Genomic DNA, 17291 nt, shown 5'->3' on the forward strand with positions numbered 1-17291 from the left:
TTTAGCCCACGCGTGTGCGTGGCGTAATCTGACCTCACTTTCATGGTTAACTCTCATCGACCATAATTTTTGACCAATCAGCGCGCGAGATTTCTCTCAGTTATGGTATAAAATCTTTTACATTAACAAGTATTTAATAAAATTATTATGGAAAATTTTGTTAAAGCCAAAATAGGGCAGAAATGCTCCATTGTCGAATTTTTGAGGTAAAAGCAAATATTTTCCTTGTTCTAAGACGAAAGCTATCCTGAAAACCGGCAAGAAAACAACCAAAGCTGGAATTAACTAGAAATTATTTACTACCTGCCTTCCACGCAGTAGCAATTTCAGTCACCATGGAAACGGCTGGTCAAAGATGGAGTTAGTTGTCCTACTTGAGTTTGCATAATCGCTTCAAAACACGTTTAAATCACCCCCCGGATACCCAGGGGCAGCTAGTGGGGGCGACAAGACAGCTTATCGGGACGATAAACCGGACGGAAAAACCGTATTTGGCAGTACTTTTGAAAACGTGCGCGCAGATATGACGAGTTCAACTACGCGACCGTGTACAAAGCAGGATCACCGGAATAACTTTTAAAAGCCTAGCTTTGCAGTCAGTGTCTGCTGAAAGCTAACGCCAAAACAAAAATCGCTATCCGTGAACTATTCCTAGTATTTTGTAGCTGTTTATTGAATTGGTTTTGGATGCAATTGAACACAGTTTTTTTCTTGCATTTATTCGCGCGTAGTTGAATTCGTCATTCGAGCGAGCATTTTTAACCTAGCGCGCGTTCTAAGCAAGTGACCCCACACTCCTCGCTTCTGATTGGTCCGTTCCAAACATGTGCATGCAAGTTATCCTGGACTCTCTCTCTTCGCGCGGCTGGGTTCAGCCCCTATAAAGGGCGCGTAGAGAGAGAGAGTTCAGGGACTGGACTAGCTCAAAACAAGTGCGAAACGACACGAAAGATCATTTACCTCAATTTTCTTTAAGAGCTAACTGTCCAAATTATTTTCTTCTACCCTTGAAAAAACTTTCTTATCACCTTCCCGCTCAAAGACCGTCTTCGGAGGCTTTTTAAAAGCATGCAAAGTCCACTGGCTTGAGGCCGCGATGATATAATAATGAGTACAAGATAATGCTGTTTGGAGATTTTACTGTTTTCAAAAAATGTTCATGTAAAGCCAATTCAAGTGTCCTAGCCCAAACTCACTGTGTAATTGGTTTATTCTATCAGCTTCTAGTGTGCCAAATGTGGAGAAAAACGGAAGTAACGCAATTTTTTTTTCGATTTTTTTTTTTTCATTTTTGGGCACTCATAACCCCCTAGACTTAGGATCTGAGGTGCAAAACTTATGGGAGCATGAACGAAAATGTTGTTTAAAGTTGGCTTAACTACAGAATACGTAAGAGGCTGAACCTGAAATCCTTTTATTCCTATATGAAAGTACACACAGTTAAAGTGAATTTTTGTCACATCGGCCCTTCATCGGCCCTTCATCGGCCCTTCATCGGCTCCAAATCGGCCCTTCATCGGCATTTCATCGACCCTTCATCGGCCCCACATCAGCCCCACATCGGCCACACATCAGCCCCACGTCGGCCCTACATCGGCCTCAGGTGATAGTGGTGGTGCTGGTGACGGTAGTGGCGGAGTTAAACTTGAAAATTGTGGTGGTGGTGCTTGTGCTGGAGGAGTTCAGCAATAGAACGTTTGGTGAGGAGGAAGAGGTCATAGCCACTGTACCCCTACTCTTGTACTCATCATTCGATCATCCTGTACCATTCCTGTACCCCTTCTGTACCCTTTCTGTAACCTTCCTGTATCCCTAGAACTCTGAAGTTGACATACACAATTTTGGCTTTTTAGGAAAATGCCACCAGGGGATTTAGGCTATCGTCACCTAGGTCCAAAAGAATCAAATACGAACATTTTTGGCTCTTCTGATGAATTTCCAGAACGTAGAAGAAAGGTTAAAACTTGAAATGCCCATGTTGGGCCTTTTTAAAAAAAATGTTACCGGGTTGTTCGGGCTAACATTCCATTAGTTTCAAAAGAATCGAATATTAAAGTGCCACACGGGGCACTCAAAATGCAGATTCTTTGCCCTTGTGATGAAATGCCACTACGTAGATTAAATATTATTTTTACTACAGATTCGCTAAAAACTGCCAGTTTGAAACTTTAAATAAACATTCTGGGCCTGTCTGGGAAATGCTATCACGTGGGTTCAGCCTTATGTTCACTCCATGTCCAAAAGAAGCGAATTAAAAAGTGCCACACGGGGCACTCAAAATGAACATTTTTGGCGCTTGTGGTGAAATGTGACCACGTACCTGCACATTTTGGACCTGTTTGACAGATTTGAGAGTCATATAAAGTTGAATGTCATCTCAGAGATCTACTGAAGTTGTCAACGCCACGCTTCAAGATCGTATCGTATTCAGGATGAGCTTAACAGGAACTTTCAGCTGAAGTTTACATCATAATACTGGTAGAAACAAGAAGAAACACTGGAGAGAAGTCGTTTTTGTCTATGTGGTGAGAAGAATGAGGATGTTGTTTACAATTCTGTGACAGGTAATGTTGTGATTATCAGGGTTTTGAGAGCGTTCACACTCCCTCCTTTAAAAAGCTCGAAACTAATTTTTACACCAGGTTTTAGAACAGAATATCTTTACAAAATAGTTGAATTTCAAGTAATTTGGAGTTTAACCGGGTAGAGAAATTGTCTCTCAAAATTGCCACTTTCTGCATGGTCATGGATCCTCGGACGTAAAAACATTTTGGTGTGACAACTTTAGTTTGTTTGTAAACTTTTCATGCAGAAGAAGTGACCACTTATTTCTTCCTTCATTCAAAACATCAGACAAGAGTGTATAGGTGGTTATATCCAGTTATTTCATTATTTTGTAGAGTATTTTAGTCTTTAGATGTTACGTAAAGAAATGATAAAATCGATCACGTTTCCTGGTTGCATTATAATCCAAAAAGGAAATCTTTCCTCACAGGATGCGCTTTTTAGAGCACGGTTTTCTCATGCCGAGTTTAACCCGGCTTTTCAAATGGCTTTAATATAAAGAATCCATAGATACGCTTAATTCATCGGAAAGACGTAAAAATCCATTTTGACCTGACATCGGGAATTGAAAAATGATAAAAAACACTCGTTCTTTTGATCAGCCTAAATGTAATAATTAATTAGAAGAGAGCAAAAAGCCACTTTACATTTAATGAAATCAAGAGTCAGACTTTATTATCCTTCATTGCCATTAGCGACAGCTTCCTCTTCAAGTTTTAAATTTCTAGTTCAGGGATTTCTAAATTTCGAAGAGTCTTCATGGATGTGTACGTGGTTTTTTTTGTATGTATACGGCTGTAAATCTTTTTACATATTTCAAAAATATCCCGGTTCTCCTATAAATGACTGAATGTCAATTTCTTCCCACAATATCCAATACATTGTCAAGTTGATAACTGAAGATACAAAGACATCAGGTCTTGATATGCTCCCAAATCAGGGCCGCCTAAACACACCTTTTTCGCAAAGATGTTCATATATTCCCCACGAAATGTGACACATTCGTGATAACTGGAAATTTTTGCCGGGAATCTAAAGAAACTGCCACAATTTTGAAGACTCGAATAATTTGCAGGGCAGTAAACATGAAATAGTGTTTTTCAAAATATCGGAAATTCCGCACATAAAGTTCGAAAAAACAAGTGAATGCTAAGAAATCTGGATACAACCTTAGGACAACATGTCTGACGACAAAACTGAGCATTTTATTCAGTGTAAGGTGTGATAATCAGTTACACACTACATATGGAAACATCAAGCAAATGGATCCTCATGACAGTGCTATGCAACACGATAACACACTGTCAGTTTTAGAAGTTTACTGGTCTGATCTTCATCTCAGCTCGTTTCATGGAGTAGTTATGTCCTTTCCAGTGATACCAATTGACACCATCAGCATAAGATGAGTGATGTCCGCCTTGATGATAAAGACCGTTCAGGTTGGACTGATGACAGGCCCTGTACCACCAGGCTCCTTTAAACCTCACAGCACAGTTACCTCCATAGCTGTCATTATCCTGATCTTTGGTTGAAAACGACTGGCCATTGGGATTAGAAAGAGAGTCACCAGCAGATCCTGAAAGAGCAAATAAAATACGAACTTTTACAATAATTATTTTGGTGGACCTCGTTCCTCTATGTCAAACTCTTTCTAACCCAAACAGCATGACAAGAGATAAATGCAAAGGTATGAAAACAATATGCGATTTTTCGTTGACAATCATTCATCATAACACGCGTAGCAAGGGAAGGGATCGGGGTAAAAACGGAGCCACTCTGGGACCGAATAATCATGTTCTCACAACTTGCAACGCGATACATTCACTTCCTAGTCAGCGGTTTTTTTCGATGGTGCGGCAGCAGACCGCCTTTACCAGCGAAATGGGAGCAACCACGACAGCGATGCTGTGATTGCATTCAGTGCTTGTAAAGAGGGCAGAAATATCTTCGCTAAAAATGTAAACCCATGGTTCAAATCAAAGAGACGCAGACGTAGAATTTGTTACATTTTGTTTACTTTTTAACGCGGTACAGTAAATGAATTTACCACAATTTGCAACGCACGTGGAACTCACCAGTGACGTAAAACAAATAAACACCAAGACAAAAAAATAGCTCGAAACACTACAGCAGGGAAAACGATAGCTCCAAACCAAAACAACATTCCACAACGAGGTAACCTGCACGCGGAAATTTTAATAGCCACGTTTTTGTTCCCATTGCCGTTATGGTTTGATTTTACAGCATTTACCGCATGTTGATTACAAGAACCTTTCCAAAGACATTTTCCCCGCTTTAAAGACCCAACTGGAAAAAAATTATTCAACTTCTATATAAAAGAAACATTATCAAACTCTCAAGTTTGCACATCGTTCAGATTTCATTCAAGAAAGTGTATCGGAAGTTGCCTCGCCCCTGACGTGTAGATTTATATTTGTTGTTAAGTTGTTAGTTCGACTCTTGTTTATTTTAAGTCTTCCTGATGAGTGCTTCTTTTCTCGCTCTTTCTGTAAACTGTCATCATCAATGCACCAAAGGACTCTGTGCTCCACACATGCACATTCAAGGTTTATGAACTGTTTCGGGGATTCTCATACTCCTATTAACCCCACCATACTATTCAGGGTATAACAGAAGAAAGAAAACAAAAATACTGTTTGCAGATTCTCAACTCAGACAATGATGACAAGGACGACTACATACATTCCTACTTCAGATGAATTACGATGACGAGGTTTGCCTTATGTCAAATTTAAGTCTCAAGGCCCAGTGGAATATTTTTGGTCTTCAATTTTTTCCTTTTCTTTTCGTTTGCTATGATTTTTATGAATCAAACATTCCACTCACTTGAACTGCAAAACGTTTGAATTGGGATTGGCGCAAAATTATAATCAAGGAACTGTGGTGGCGGTTGGTATATATTCACAACTCGAGGACTCTACATATACTGAAAATCACACAATCTGTTTTTGTCTTCCCTTAAATTTCCTAGACGGACAGACGTTCAAAGAGCTTGATAGTGGTGGTAGTGGTTTTGTTGTTGTGGTGGTGATGACGGCGAGGATGACGATGATGATGATGATGATGGAGATGATGATGATGATGATGGTGATGATGACGATCATGATGATGACGATGATGACGATGATTAGGATGATGATGATTATGATGATGATGATGATGGAGATGATGATGATGATGATGATGATGATGATGATGATGATGATGATGATGATGGAGATGATGATGATGATGATGATGATGATGATGATGATGGAGATGATGATGATGATGATGATGATGATGATTATGATGATGATGATGATGGAGATGATGATGATGATGATGATGATGATGATGATGATGATGATGATGATGATGATGATGATGATGATGATGATGATGATGGAGATGATGAGAAAGATGATGGTAATGGAATTTGTGTTAAATTTTAGGCTGGTAAACGCGATTTGCACCTTCTTCCATCCCCTCCCCACTTCAGTGTAATGTGTAACGAAATATGGTGCAACATTAATGCACTGTACTGTTTTACAATGCAATGTAATGTAAAGGAATGGAACGGAATGGAATGCATAATTTTTATCTAAGGTACCTGAATATGATCCAAGACTCAGCTCGTACTTAGATTCCTCATCCGAGACTGCAAACGAGGCGTACTCGGCATATTTGGTTTCTCCTTCCCAGTCTTCTAGATCCACCCGAAGCTTGTAAGTGTCACTGTTGGTCAGGCGATATATTTTGTCTAGTCCCAACCAAAACTCTCCATTCAGGTCACCAAAGCCGTTCTTGTAGTCAGCCCAGTCGCGATAAAAATCAACGGAGCCGTCTAGTCTCTTCTGGAACACTGTCCAACCGCCCCCGGCTGTTGTTTGGTCGCAGAATACATCAAAGGCACCTGAACCGTCAGGGTTGATTGTATAAACACCACTGCTTGTTTTACCAGATTTGTACAGCTCAGCACAGCTTTTAGGTGTATCTTAAATTTCAATTTAAGCAATTAGTACTCATTTTGAAATACAATGAAATTAATAAACAACGCTCATTGCGTATTTGTTGTCCCTTTTTCCTTTGTTTAATCCTGCCTGTTTCAATTTTTTTTGGTTTTAAATTTAAAATAAGCTGCTAGGGGTGTCGGTTCTCTTAAGATTAATAAAAGTTGAGGTGACGTCATGATCACAACATAAAAGATCAGGGGACCACAGAGGTTTCGTTTTGTATGTTAAACCTTTCAGTAGATGTTTACTCATCCCTTGGGATCATTCTTATGTCGTAACTGACAACGACAGTATATAAAACAATCACATAAACTCATAGATATAAACTGCGTGAACAATAAAACATTTAAAACAAATGTAACCATTGTAAAGAGGCTCCTATAAAGATCATTACCGCACGAATGTACAAGAGGGGTGGATGCCAGTACCTCCCCCTTGAGGTTTTTTTCGTAATTTTAAAAATGAATCATGTGCGCAGTGGCTACTTTGAATCTCCCAGCTAAAACTTAGTCGATTTTTTTTCACTACCTTTTAAGGACAAATTAAAAGACTTACCATAACAATCGCAGTTCTCAAGAGCAGCTATAGCTTCCTGTAACTGCTGAATGATTTCCGTTTTACAAACGCCAGAAGGTGTGACTTCCGCCTTAAAAGTACACAGTCTGACAAGTAAAGTGAAAAACACAATCCATTGTTCAGCGGCCATATCTGAAATAGGCAACAAACCAAAATAATTATTAACTGGGTGGGACTGTGCCGGGGTGTATAAGCCAAGGTTTTGGTTAAATAACAGAGTGTGCATTATTAACAATCAAATAGTTGCTAGCGGTGTCTACATGTAAGATTTTCCATTTCGTGATGAGATATTTCGATAGCCATTTGTTTCGGATTTTACTTTAAAAGTTCCGCGTAGGGGTCCTGTTTTTAAAAGAATAAGATTTGCCTTGTATAACAACAAGGAGCGAGAACAAGTTTAAGCATTTTATATCGTTTCTGCTCTGGCGAACTAGCAAATTATTGTGCTGACATGACGGCAGATAATTCACTTGTCGGTGGTTTTGGAGTATGCCGCCAAGAGAGGTGGTGAACTGGTTTCAGTGAAAGCTTTGCCCTGCCGAATTGTCAAGTTCTCTCCAAATTAAATATGAGATAACAACCCTTCAAGTTTGTTGTGAAAATCTGTTTATACCTCCTATAGAAAGTTGTGTCAGTTCTTGGATATTCCAATAAATTCCAATTTGTTTAACCTTTTAAATGCTTCTTTCAATTTTAAGCTCTTGCCTTTGCTTTTGTTGTACATTTAAATACAGAAATGTTTGCTTTAATATGTTTTGTTTGGTTTCAACGAGCACATGATCTATGATATTAAACGTTTTGTAAAGAAACAAAAGTAAACACCACAGATATAAAAGGCTGACTGATTACGCCTTCGCGATCATAAAAAAACGAGTAACAATACTCAGCGAATCTTCGCACTAAAACAAAAAAGTAGGAGTTTTACCATCTTATTGTTCTATAAATTTCATTATTTTATCATTGCATTTTATCATATTTTATCAGTGAGCCAGTTGTTTTATACGCGTTGAAATCTCATACGGCTTCATCTGCATGCTTTCGGCGTTTAAGCTTACTTCAGTTAAATCTTTTTTTTATTTCACATTGCTTTGCTTCCCAAAACGAAGTAATTTCATTCAGTGTCTACATAAATTCTCTAAAGTGTTGAGCAACGGTGAAACAAACAATTCGTCCAAAAGTACATTTTTCAGTCGCACGGATCAAAAACAGGAATTAAACCTTTAAATAGCATGCATTACTTCGTAAATTAATAAAATCCCGAAAACAGAAAAGAAGAAAGTTAATTCAGTTAACAACTAATTTCTTAAAGTATTTAGCAACGATAAAAAAAGAATAATTCGACCCAAATAGAGGGTCTGTATGGACTAAGAGAGCACGATCCGGTGGAAAGCAAGGGTTCCTCGATTTTCAGTTTTTATTATACATAAGAAAACGAAGATGGCTACAGTTAAAGACTTTCCAAAGGTGATTTCTTTCGCCCATTTCAAAGTAAAGAATTTTATTCCTTCGCTTGTAAAAGCTTTTGGCATTTTTTTGTTTACGAGTTGTTTATATCACATAGAAACAGAACATGCCTTGCGGTGTTTCTCTAGGAAAGGGAGAGTTTTCTACATCAAGAAAACCTAAAAATTGTTGTTTAATTGCAAAGAAAGAAACGTGACGGTATGAAATGTTTAATTGAGAGAACAGAATACTAAAAAATGAAAGTTCGCAGCAACTCGGTATAAGCAAAACTTGCTAAAAGTTGACAGATGAGCTATTAAGGTACACGTGATCACCCAGCAGAACTTGCAAGCGCAAGAATAATAGTGCCTAGAGACAGTGCATGCTTAGTTGCGTTTCTCAAGTACTGAGCAGAGCTTGCACGCACCAAATTATTGCATCAATAGAGCCGCCCTCTTGAGAGTCAAACATAACGGAATTGATTACAAAAGATTAATGTCAAAAAGGACGATTTTTGGCCAAACCTGCTTGTAGTTATGACGCATCATAGAGCACGATATAGTAAATAAACAGAAAATTGTATTCTACAATAAGTTATATACACAATTTGTAAAAACAATTTAAATGGTTAAAATTGACCTTTGCGTTCTTCGAAGACAAAATGTGGCAAATAATATGTTTTACGTTCTCTGCTAAGCTTGGTTTGGTTTAATACACATAATTGTGAAAAACGAGTTAACACTCTAATTAGGAAAATAATCCAAAAACGGCAAAAGGGTAGGTAACATACCTATTTTTCTTTTACCAAAACTTTATCAACCTTTTAAACAAAATTAAAGCTTTCAACAAAAATTTCGGGTATTGCGATATAAACTTCTACAAGCTATTAGTGACTCGGTTTTTTGGTATTTTATCCTTTGAGACTTGGTTGTGAAGAATGCACCGATAAAGATAAATTAGTTTTGTCCACTTTCTCATGTTTGGCATTGGCTTATACTTTACGAGGTTTTACATCAGACAGCTTTTATATCTTATAAACATGATAAAAGACGTTACTTACTGCACTGCACTTTACGTAGTCACTTTCTTCTTTGATGAACCTCTTCTGCGACAAGTTAGACCTCCGTCACTAGTTGGTTCTCTGTGGAGAATGGTATACGGTCTTAGCCGTTCTTTCTTTTAAGCGGTTCTAATTGAAAAACTATAACTGACAGCTGACAGTTGACAGTTTACAAATGAGCCATTAAGGTAAACGCGATCACCGAGCAGAGCTTTCCAGCGCCAGTATTAAATTGCCTACAGACAGCGCGTGGTAAGTCACGTTCCTCTATTACTGAGCAGAGCTTGCTAGCGCCAGAATAATCCATAAACAAGGCATATGCCTAGAGGCGTTTCTGCATCCCCGAGCAGAACCCCGTATTTAAAAAACTTAATTTTGGCAGTTTGTCGATTAAGTCAACTTCGAAACACATGTGTGATTTTAAATTTTTTAATTTTAATTTTATTTAAATATATGTTTATCAAAGACTACAAGACCTCAGCTTCTACGTTCGCAGTTTGAATGATCAGCTAAACGGATCGAGTTTTGATGTAATCAGGAGTATATTAAGCCCAATTATTGCGAAGTCGGCGACCGTTAAATTAGGGCTGGTTTAAACTGGTCATATGCAAATTTTATTTAAGTTGTAACTTAACGCTTTATTTATTTTGTGATTGTTGTCGAAACCTGCGGAAAATAAATGTAACCGTCAGCATTGCTTTAAAATGGTGAATATATTTCGTTTCAAACCCATCCTACCTGGCTTTCTGTGGCAAACATACAGCTCAACTGAAAATGACGACTGTGATTAAAACCAAGTGGGATGTAAAATATGCGGTCTACTGACTTTCTATTGGTCATGATTACACACTGCCCTAAGCAGTTACTTGTAAAGAAAACACATCTGCTCGTAATATAATCTAAATATAACTTTCGATTTTTAAGTTTATGACTGGCAGACCAGTATTTTAATAAAATTGCACTTAACAGTAAGTATGCATGCCACTAAAACTATACAATTAATGCGACTGTACTGAAACTCTGACACTAACGAACGGCGAAAATAACTACACTAGCCGACACGCAGGAGTTGTGAATCATAGAAAAACTTTTTGTATCCACAGTAAAATGTCTTAATAAAAACATCTTTTTGCAGAACATCTCCCGTAGAAATGAGGAATGTTTCTTTCTAAATTCCAAGTGAATCCTCCCAAAACAGATGTAAGGACGCATAAAAAAATAAAAAGACCTTTTTATCTTTTTTTAAACGGGTCCTAATCAGAAAAATAAAAATGATAACGCACAGGTAACAGTTGACTGAGCAAAGCTTTCTAGTGCAAAGAGACGTTTTTCTATTACTGAGCAGAGCTTGCTATACTAGCGCTAGAATAAAATTGCCTACAGACAGTGCGTGGGAAGTCACGTTCCTCTATTACTGAGCAGAGCTTGCTAGCGCCAGAATAATCCATGGAAATGGCATATGCCAAGTGGCGTTTCCGTATCACCGAGCAGAACTTGCTAGGCTTAATTATCTTTCAATGTCATTCGCGACTGCCTTCAATGAAGGCAGAGCAAAACTCGTGGCCTGTTATCTTCTCAGTTATTGCTGTTTTACGGCGAAGAAGGGAGAGAGAAGCTAGATGGGTAGAACACGGGCGACCCAAGCGATCGTGATCGCCCCATGGCCAATCGCCACAGACGTTAGCGATCGTCGTGTTATGTTCTCATATAATCGCCGCGATCGCAAGAAAACGGTTTGAAGTGACGGAGGCGATAAAAACGATCTAGACGACAATATGAGAAGCAGCCTTAAACTTATGACCACTAGAACTAGTGAAAAGGAAAATAAAACAATAACGTGAACGCGCTTCATTGACCACCAAGGTAAACACTTCTTTTAAGGGCTTTTTCATATATGAACCCGGCAAACGGGCTGTCTCGGTTACTGGGACGAATTTTGTCGTCTGTTCATATGGTCAAAATGGGAAGTTTCAACCCAGTAAACCGGGATAAAATTCAAGAGACGAAAACAATATGGCGACTCATCAACTTGCATCGTTTGCGACTATGGTAGCTTTATCGACACTTGTAACTAATGAGGCAAATTTGATACTTTTATAGTGGAAATACATACAAGGCAAAATTATGCCATTTTATCCGCTCAATTGCGAAAGCGAAGCTATTTTTTCCAAAACGTTTCATCCAAGAAATCAGGCTGGAGTGTTCATATAAAAATTTTTTATCCCGGTTGCCGAGATCTCAGTTTCTACAACCCAAATCTCGGTAAAAACCGCTGGCCGCCTTCTCATGTGAACACATCGAAATTTTTACAAAGGAAATAGGAGTGGGGCGAGATCTCGGTAACCGGGCTCATATGAAGAGGCCCTAAGCGAGTTTTGAGCGTAAAAGCGAATTGCCACGAGACAAAACATCAGTGTCGCGCGTAATCCACCGTTGCTCCTATTTCAAATCGAAAACAAACATCCACTGGTGCCGCCTTTGCTGTCCTTACTTACACGACATTTTTTGGGTTTTAAAAAGATTTATTCCGTTTTAATCAAATTTTTACAGCGGTAACTTTAAGAGACTAAAATGGAAGCACTGTCTCCGGCTGCGGTTCCAATTTTTTCAGTTAGATTGGCAGATCAGTTTAAAAATCTCATTCAAAGATATACAAAATTGACAATGTTGCACGTTTTATTTAAGAACTCTAAAGATATTTACAGCATTGAAGACTTCAATACCTCATTTGAAAAGAAGAAAATTGCTTTTTAGAAAACGTATAATCTTTTAAAAAAAATTCTCAAAAAATATTGGAATAACAAGAATTTATAAGTAAAATATTATGGAAACTTTTATTAAAGCTAAAATAGGGCAGAAATGCTCCGTTGTCGAATTTTTGAGGTAAATGCAAACATTTTCCTTGTTTTAAGACGAAACCTATCCTGAAAATCGGCAAGAAAACGACCGAAGCTGGAATTAACTACAAATTATTTACTACGTGCCTTCCACGCAGTAGCAATTTTAGTCATCATGACAACGGTTCGTCAAAGATACGATGGAGTAAGTCGTGCTACTTGAATTTGCATAATCGCTTCAAAACACGTTTAAATTAATTACCCTCGGATACCCAGGGGCAGCTAGTGGGGGCGACGGGCAGCTTATCGGGACGACGGGATTTTCGGGCGAAAGTTTACAAGAAGAGCGTTCCCGTCGTCCCGATAAGCTGCCCGTTGCCCCCACTAACTGCCCCTGGGTATCCGAAGATGGGTTTAAATAAAATTATTTGAGCTTTGCATTCCCAGAAACGATGGAAGGCACGTAATTAATGATAAAGGTAAGAGTTTTAACATAAAGAACGGCGATGCGAGGAGTATTTAACATGTGCTCGTATGCGAACAGGCTCAAAACACGTGCGAAGCGACACGAAAGATCATTTACCTCAATTTTCTCTTTCATTTACGAGCTAACTGTCCAAATTATTTTCTTCCACCCTTGAAAAACCTTTCTGATCACTTTCCTGCTCAAAGACCATCTTCGAAGGCCCTTTAAAGCTGCCAAAGTCCGCTCGCTTGAGGCCGCCATGCGTGTTTGGAGATTTCACTATTTTCAAAAAATGTTCATGTTAAGCCAATTCAAGTGCCCGAGCCCAAACTCGTTGTGTAATTGGCTTATTCTATTAGCTTCCTGTGTGCCACATTTAGGGTAGAACGGTAGTAACGCAATTTTTTTTTCGATTTTCTTTCGTTTTGGGAATCTGAGGTGCAAACCTTTAATATGGGAGCCTGAACGAAAATGTTGCTAAATTACAAAATACGTAAGAGGCTGAACCTGAAATACTTTTTTATGAAAGTACACACAGTTAAAGTGAATTTATTTTAAAATGGGACTTTGTCACATCGGCCCTTCATCGGCCCCACATCAGCCCCACATCAGCCCCACATCGACTCTACAAAAGGCCTACATCGGCCCCTCATTGGCCCTACATCGGCCATACATCGGCCCCACATCAGCCCCACATCGGCCCTTCATCGGCCCCACATCGGCCCTACATCGGCCTCAGGTGATGGTTGTGGTGTTGGTGACGGTAGTGGCGGAGTTAAACATGAAAATTGTAGTGGTGGTGCTTGTGCTGGAGGAGTTAAGCAACAGAACTTTTGGTGAGGAGGAGGACATGCCTCTGTACCCCTACTCTTGTACTCATCCCTCGAGCTTCCTGCACCCTTCCTGTACCCCTTCTGTACCCTTTCTATAACCTTTCTGTTATAAATGGCGCCGACAAGTCCGCATATGGCTATTTTCAAAAACGAAGAACTTTTTTCGTAAAGCACCAAAAAACTTAGTAAACCCTTAGGATACCGGTTATGCATCGAACTTTGAACTGTGAAAATTAAAACCTTATCTTTGCCGTACTTTTCTTATTTTTTGTATATTTCTGTCGTTTGACCGCGGTCGACCTTTATAGGGGCTGAACCCAGGCGCGCGAAGAAAGACCCAGGGAAACTTGCATGCGCATGCTCAAAACGAATCAATCAAAAGCGAGGAGTATGGGGTCACTTGCTTGGGCCGCGCGCGCTAGGTTAAAAATGTTCGCTCGAATGACGAATTCAACTGCGCGCGAATAAATGCAAGAAAAAAACTGTGCTCTATTGCATCCATAACCAATTCAATAAACAACTACAAAATACTAGGAATAGTTGACGGATAGCGATTTTTGTTTTGTCGTTAGCTTTTAGTAGACACTGACTGCAAAGGTAGGCTTTTAAAAGTTATTCAGGTGATCCTGCTTTAGTACACGGCCGCGAAGTTGAACTCGTCATCTATTCGCGCGCGTTTACAAAAGTGCTGCCAAATATGGTTTTTCCCCCGATTTTGGAGGAAACACTGGCGCATGTGCATGCAAGTTATCCTGGACTCTTTCTTCGCGCGCCTGGGTTCAGCCCCTATAAAAGGCGCAGGGAAGAGAGAGTTCAGGGACTGGACTAGTTTTGAGCCTATTCACATACGAACACATGTTCGTCAAAATGCAACTAAATACTCCTCACATTGCCGTTTTTATGTTAAAACTCTTACCTTTGTCATAAATAATGTGCCTTCCGTCGCTTCTGGGAATTTAAAACTCAAATAACTTTATTGAAACGTGTTTTGAAGCGATTATGCAAATTCAAGTAGGACGAGTATCTCCATCTTTGACCAGCCGTTGCTATGGTGACTGAAATTGCTACTGCATGGAAGGCACGTAGTAACTAATTTCTAGTTAATTCCAGCTTTGGTCGTTTTCTTGCCGGCTTTCAGGATAGGTTTCGTCTAAGAACAAGGAAAATGTTTGCTTTTACCTCAAAAATTCGACAATAGAGCATTTATGCCTTATTTTGGCTTTAAGAAAATTTTCCATAATAATAATACTAAATTCCAATATTTGTTTAACGTTGTAAGTTTTCATGTAAAAGATTACATTTTTTCTAGAAAGCAAATTTTCTGCCCTTTCAAATGAAATATTGAAGTCTTCAATGCTGTAAATATCTTTTTACTTCTTAAATAAAACGTGCAACATTGTCAATTTTGTATATTTTTGTACTGATGGAAATGAGATTTTTTGAACTGATCTGCTAATCTAACTGAAAAAATGGAACCGCAGCCGGGTAACGAGAAAGTGCTTCCATTTTAGTCTCTTCACGTTGCTGCTGAAAAAAAATTGATTAAAACAGAAAATAAATCTTTTAAAAAACCCAAAAAAGTCGTGTAAGTAAGGGCAGCAAAGGCACCAGTGGATGTTGTTTTCAATTTGAAATAGGTGGATGTTTTGTCTCGTGGCAATTCGCTTAGGGCCTCTTTTTATGAGCCTGATTACCGAGATCTCGCCCCACTCCTATTTCCTTTGTAAAAATTTCGATGTGTTTACATGAGAAGGCGATCAGCCTTTTTTTACCGAGATTTTGGTTGTAGAAACTGAGATCTCGGCAACCGGGATAAAAATTTCCCATATGAACACTCCAGCCTGATTTCTGGAATGACACGTTTTGGAGAAAATAGCTTCGCTTTCGCAACTGGGCGGACAAAATGGCAATATTTTGCCTTGTATGTATTTCCACTATAAAAGTATCAAATTTGCCTCATTAGTTACAAGTGTCGATAAAGCTACCAAAGTCGCAAACGATGCAAGTTTATGAGTCGCCATATTGTTTTCGTCTCTTAAATTTTATCCCGGTTAACCGGGCTAAAATTTCCCATTTTGACCATATGAACAGACGACAAAATTCGTCCCAGTGACGAGGATAAAATTCAAGAAACGAAACCAAAATCGACCCTTGTCACTTTACTTATAAAGCTAATTCGCATATTTCTAAAGTGGAAATAGATACAAGGCAAAATTATGCCATTTTGACCGCCCAGTTACGAAAGGGAAGCTATTTTTTCAAAACAAGTTACGTCCCGGCTGTCGGGCTGGAGTGTTCATATGGGAAAATTTTCTTCCCGGTTGCCGATACCTCGTTTGCAGAAACCGAGATATCGGTAACCGGGCTGGCCCGCCTTTTCATATGAACACATCAAAAATTTTACAAAGAAAATAGGACTGAGCCGAGATCTCGGTAACTGGGCCAGCCCGGTCAACCGGGATCATATGAAAAGGCCCTTAATCGAAGTGTTTACCTTGGTGGTCACTGAAGCACGTTCACGTTATTGTTTTATTTCTTTTGTTTTGCTTTCCTTTTCACTAGTTCTACTTGCCGGATCGTTTTTATCGCTTTCGTCACTTCAAACAGTTTTCTTGCCATCGCGGTGATTATATGAGAACATAACACGACGATCGATAACGTCTGTGGCGATTGGCCATGGGGCGATCACGATCGCTTGGGTCGCCCGTGTTCTATCCATCTAGCTTCTCTTTCCCTTCTTCGCCGTAAAACCGCAATAACTGAGAAGATAAGAGCCCATGAGTTTTGCTCTGCCTTCATTGAAGGCAGTCGCGAATGACATTGAAAGATAATTAAGCCTAGTAAGTTCTGCTCGGTGATACGGAAACGCCACTAGGCATATGCCATTTCTAGCAAGCTCTGCTCAGTAATAGAGGAACCGTGACTCTCCCACGCGCTGTCTGTAGGCAAATTCTGGCGCTAGTATAGCAAGCTCTGCTCAGTGATAGAAAAACGCCTCTTTGTACTAAAAAGCTTTGCTTAGGAACCGTTTAAAAAAAGATAAAAAGGTATTTTTATTTTTTTATGCGACCGTCCTTACATCTGTTTTGGGAGGATTCACTTGGAATTTAGAAAGAAACATTCCTCATTTCTACGGGAGATGGTCTGCAAAAAGATGTTTTTATTAAAAATTTTTACTGTGAATACTCTCATAAATTTTTTCTTTGATTCACAACTCCTGCGTGTCGGCAAGTGTATTTATTTTCGCCGTTCGTTAGTGCCAGAGTTTCAGTGCAGTCGCATAATATAACTAATTGTATAGTTTTAAATGCATGTATACTTACTGTTAAGTGCAATTTTATTAAAAAAAAGTGGTCTGCCAGTCATAAACTTAAAAATCGAAAGTTTTATTTAGATTATATTACGAGCAGATGTGTTTTCTTAAACAGTAACTGCTTAGGCCGTGTGTAATCATGAACAATAGAAAGTCAGTAGACCGCATATTTTACATTCCAT

The 17291-nt window shown here is 39.0% G+C and overlaps 1 protein-coding gene across 1 annotated transcript; it reads right to left on the reverse strand.

Moving 5' to 3' along the window:
- Positions 1-3750: 3750 nt before the first annotated feature.
- Positions 3751-9786, reverse strand: LOC144642963 (ryncolin-4-like). Its single transcript, XM_078502085.1, has 4 exons — positions 9661-9786; positions 7137-7289; positions 6179-6562; positions 3751-4141 (listed from the first exon to the last, which is right to left on the reverse strand). Exons 2-4 carry the CDS (start codon positions 7285-7287, stop codon positions 3876-3878), a joined length of 801 nt encoding a protein of 266 aa, XP_078358211.1. The 5' UTR covers positions 7288-7289; positions 9661-9786; the 3' UTR covers positions 3751-3875.
- Positions 9787-17291: the final 7505 nt, after the last annotated feature.

Source organism: Oculina patagonica, chromosome 2 (genome assembly GCF_052425735.1).
Source record: "Oculina patagonica isolate OP01 chromosome 2, crgOcupat, whole genome shotgun sequence".
Classification (NCBI taxonomy): domain Eukaryota; kingdom Metazoa; phylum Cnidaria; class Anthozoa; order Scleractinia; family Oculinidae; genus Oculina; species Oculina patagonica.